The following is a 3,671-nucleotide window of genomic DNA, read 5'->3' as shown; positions in this document are numbered from 1 at the left end:
ATCATTTTCCAGACGGTTCTGCTATGATTAGTGTCTGGCGAAAAACTTCAGCAGATATTTCCTTTGCAACATTTCAACCAACAATTGGTCCAGTTATCAACGCTATTTTCAAGTTTTGAACAACTCGACTTTCAAGATCTACATATCTACGTGTGCCAATGTTTCCGTTCATCTACGTTATATTTTAAGATCTGTGCAAGAACTCAGCTAACAGATGTTACCGCATATAAAAGCTATCTTCAAGTTTTGTACATCAAAAAAACTTTTTTGTTTTCTGTTTTTTTTTGTCTGTTTTCCTAAAATATAATCATGAATCTCATATTATATTTTTTCCTTTTATTACCAATCAGCTTTTGTTCATTTGAAGCCACAACTAGAATATTCCAATTATATGGTTTGTATCCCACACCGAACTTTTCTATGCCATAAATACACATAATATTACGTAAGAAATATCAATAAACTACATATTAGACATAGCTAATGACTTAAAATAAGCTTTTGAAAGTTGTAATTAGTAGTCGTGTTCATTCCATAAAACAGGATAAAACATCAATAGGAACACATAAACAGTTTGTAATTACTTTTGTCACTTTGCTCGTATACATTATAATAGAACTGGATGCAAAGACCCAACATCAAGGAATATAAAATGATTTAAATATGCTACATCAGAAACACAACAGCAGAAAAACAGAAAATGATTTAAATATACTACACCAGAAACACAACAGTCAAGAAGCTTTCTACCTCGACTGCTTCTATTACCAACAGACTAATTTCAGTATCATGTTCAGAGCTTCCACAAAACTCCTACTGAAACATGAAATCTCGCCACAATCTCTTGGATGAGGTAGTCTTTTTCCAACCAAAGTTTTGACTTCTACGTGTTTGTCACGTGGTGTTTATGTCCATGGATTCTTGAATATGTCATCGTAGTACTGCTGTTAATAGTTTTTATGACCGTAATTATATCTGATTCTGCCGATATGGGAATGTTTAATTATTTTACACCCTTTATTTCAATAATCATTTCAAGTGCTGTATATATATATATTGCCTCTTAGGAGCTTGTTTTCTTTAAAGTTTGACTAATATGGCGGGTATAAGTAACCATCTTTGCTTCTATGGCATTCTGTCCTCAGTCTATTGAACCCACTAGAGTTAAGAATGTAAACTTACCGGTAGACAGTTTATTTACACTTTCAAATCTAGAGTACTGGTGTGCCCAGTGTAAATTATTAGAAGTATGTACTTTTATACTAAGATAAATTTTGAGCTCTTTAAATTATCAAAAAAAATCATTTTTATACACTTGACTGTAATCTCTATTGTTGTTCTTTTCAGGATGTTTTCTGTGAAATTGTGTGCAAGATGTCATTTAGTAATCGCATCAAACGAGCTGGTAATGTGTGCACGTGAGTTTGTCTACCACCTCCACTGCTTCACTTGTGCCACTTGTAATAAGTCCTTCACTAAAGGGGAGTATTTTGGTCTGAAAGATAACATTATTTATTGTCGACTCCATTACGAGCTGTTGATACACTACACGCTTCCATATAGTTTTTCTGGTAATGAAATAAGTCCCGTCACTAGATTTCAACCTGGTTCCAACCAAACTGTTTACGAAAACGTAGCCCTTGACAATAATCTTTGTCCCTCCAACAGTGAAGAATTAAGCCTATCTCGTCACATGACAATCCCAGAATCCTTAGTAGCCACGCATGTCCCGATTAAAGGAAAAACAAAGAAGCGAAAAGGAAGCAATCCAGTCACAAACAGAGGTAAATATTTATAGTTTTATGATCTAAGTTCATTGAAATTCATTTTTTCATGATATCTTCAACAAATATGGTTGACTTACTGGTCAAATGGTCGAGGAAGCAAGAAAAAAAATTGCTTGTATTTTGTGCATTATTAAATCAAGAATTCATAGAAACGATAACTTCTTTGTGTCGCTCTATCATTCTGTAGAAGTTTATTGTGTGTCCTCATTACATTTTGTGTACGTGGTTTTCAAAAGGTGTTCCACATTACCAGTCGTATTTTCACAGCATGATTATTATGTTATCCCTTCTTAATACTCGTACCGTAAGGTCTTTCAACATGATTATTGTGTTAGCCTTTTGTGTTACACGTATAATAATAGAGTTCAACATGATTATTGTGTTAGCCTTTTGTGTTACACGTATAATAATAGAGTTCAACATGATTATTGTGTTAGCCTTTTGTGTTACACTTATAATAATAGATTTCAACATGATTATTGCGTTAACACTTTGTTTTACATGTATAATAATAGATTTCAACGTGATTATTGCGTTAACACTTTGTTTTACATGTATAATAATAGATTTCAACGTGATTATTGCGTTAACACTATGTTTTACATGCATAATAATAGATTTCAACATATACGTTGGCATATACGTAAACACGAAGAATTTACTGGAAATGCCAGTACACATTTACTTTCATGTTGAAATATTTAATGTATGACAAGTTGGCATACACGTAAACATGAAGCATTTACTGGAAATGCCAGTACACATTTACTTTCATGTTGAAATATTTAATGTATGACAAGTTGGCATACACGTAAACATGAAGCATTTACTGGAAATGCCAGTACACATTTACTTTCATGTTGAAATATTTAATGTATGACAAGTTGGCATACACGTAAACATGAAGCATTTACTGGAAATGCCAGTACACATTTACTTTCATGTTGAAATATTTAATGTATGACAAGTTGGCATACACGTAAACACGAAGAATTTACTGGAAATGCCAGTGTACATTTACTTTCATGTTGACTCATGATCTAAGCAAACTTTATGTGATCAGCCCGACATTGCGTTACAAATACATGCAACGCTCATTGAAAATTAAATATTAGTTGTTTGTAGTTTGTGTTCACTTTCAGAATTACGCTAGTTAAAAATTTTTTTTGTATTTTTCATTTCATTAGAGCTGGTTGATTGTTTGTTTTTTAAGACGTAAAGCTCAACAATTAACCTACAACACTTGCCTTACACTGAAGCCTAACACATTTTACAATTAACCTACAACACTTGCCTTACACTGAAGCCTAACACATTTTACCATTATAAGCATTCAAGCTTATCACTGAATCGCCCACCGGTGTGCTGTTATAAAGCAAGTCGTATACAGCTGTCAAGTTAATTCCTTTCCGTTGAAATATTTACCTTAGTTTATTTGCAGTCTTCTGTTAGTTAGCATTTAACGATAAATTAAAACCAAAAGCACAATATACAGTTCGAAGGAAAACGAAGTTTGATAATAAACAAGATTACGACACTTATGATATAGAACATTGTCTATTAACAAAAAAGGGACATAGATAAACGTTTCGGAATTCTATCAGATTCCATCTTCAGTATCTAAAGCAAAATAAAATTAATTTACATAAGTCTTTGGTCATTGCTAAAGTACAAATGCTAAATTTAACGATAATTAAACAAACACTGAACAACATGCAGTCTTCATTTAAATTATAGATTTTTTAATATGTTCGTATTACTGATTTTACGTTTTGTTGCTGTTGTTGTGTTTTCTTGCTGTAGTTTCACCCCATGATTACTGTTTGGTGTTTTATTTGTTTAATTATTGTTAAATTTAGCAACTGTACTTAACAATGTCCAAAG

General features: G+C 32.3%; 1 protein-coding gene across 4 annotated transcripts in view; it reads left to right on the top strand.

Annotated features, from left to right (window-relative positions):
* Nucleotides 1-3,671, top strand: part of LOC106464221 (LIM/homeobox protein Lhx2-like) — a 128,128-nt gene that overhangs the window by 113,233 nt on the left and 11,224 nt on the right. For all 4 annotated transcript variants that reach the window (XM_022391927.1, XM_022391929.1, XM_022391928.1 and 1 more), the window contains exon 3: nt 1,348-1,784. In XM_022391927.1, the coding sequence (XP_022247635.1) occupies nt 1,348-1,784 (437 nt within the window). The remainder of the gene's footprint in view (nt 1-1,347; nt 1,785-3,671) is intronic.

This window comes from Limulus polyphemus, unplaced genomic scaffold (assembly GCF_000517525.1).
Source record: "Limulus polyphemus unplaced genomic scaffold, Limulus_polyphemus-2.1.2 Scaffold1590, whole genome shotgun sequence".
Taxonomy (NCBI): Eukaryota; Metazoa; Arthropoda; class Merostomata; order Xiphosura; family Limulidae; genus Limulus; species Limulus polyphemus.
This window is presented reverse-complemented; position numbering and strand designations above follow the sequence as displayed.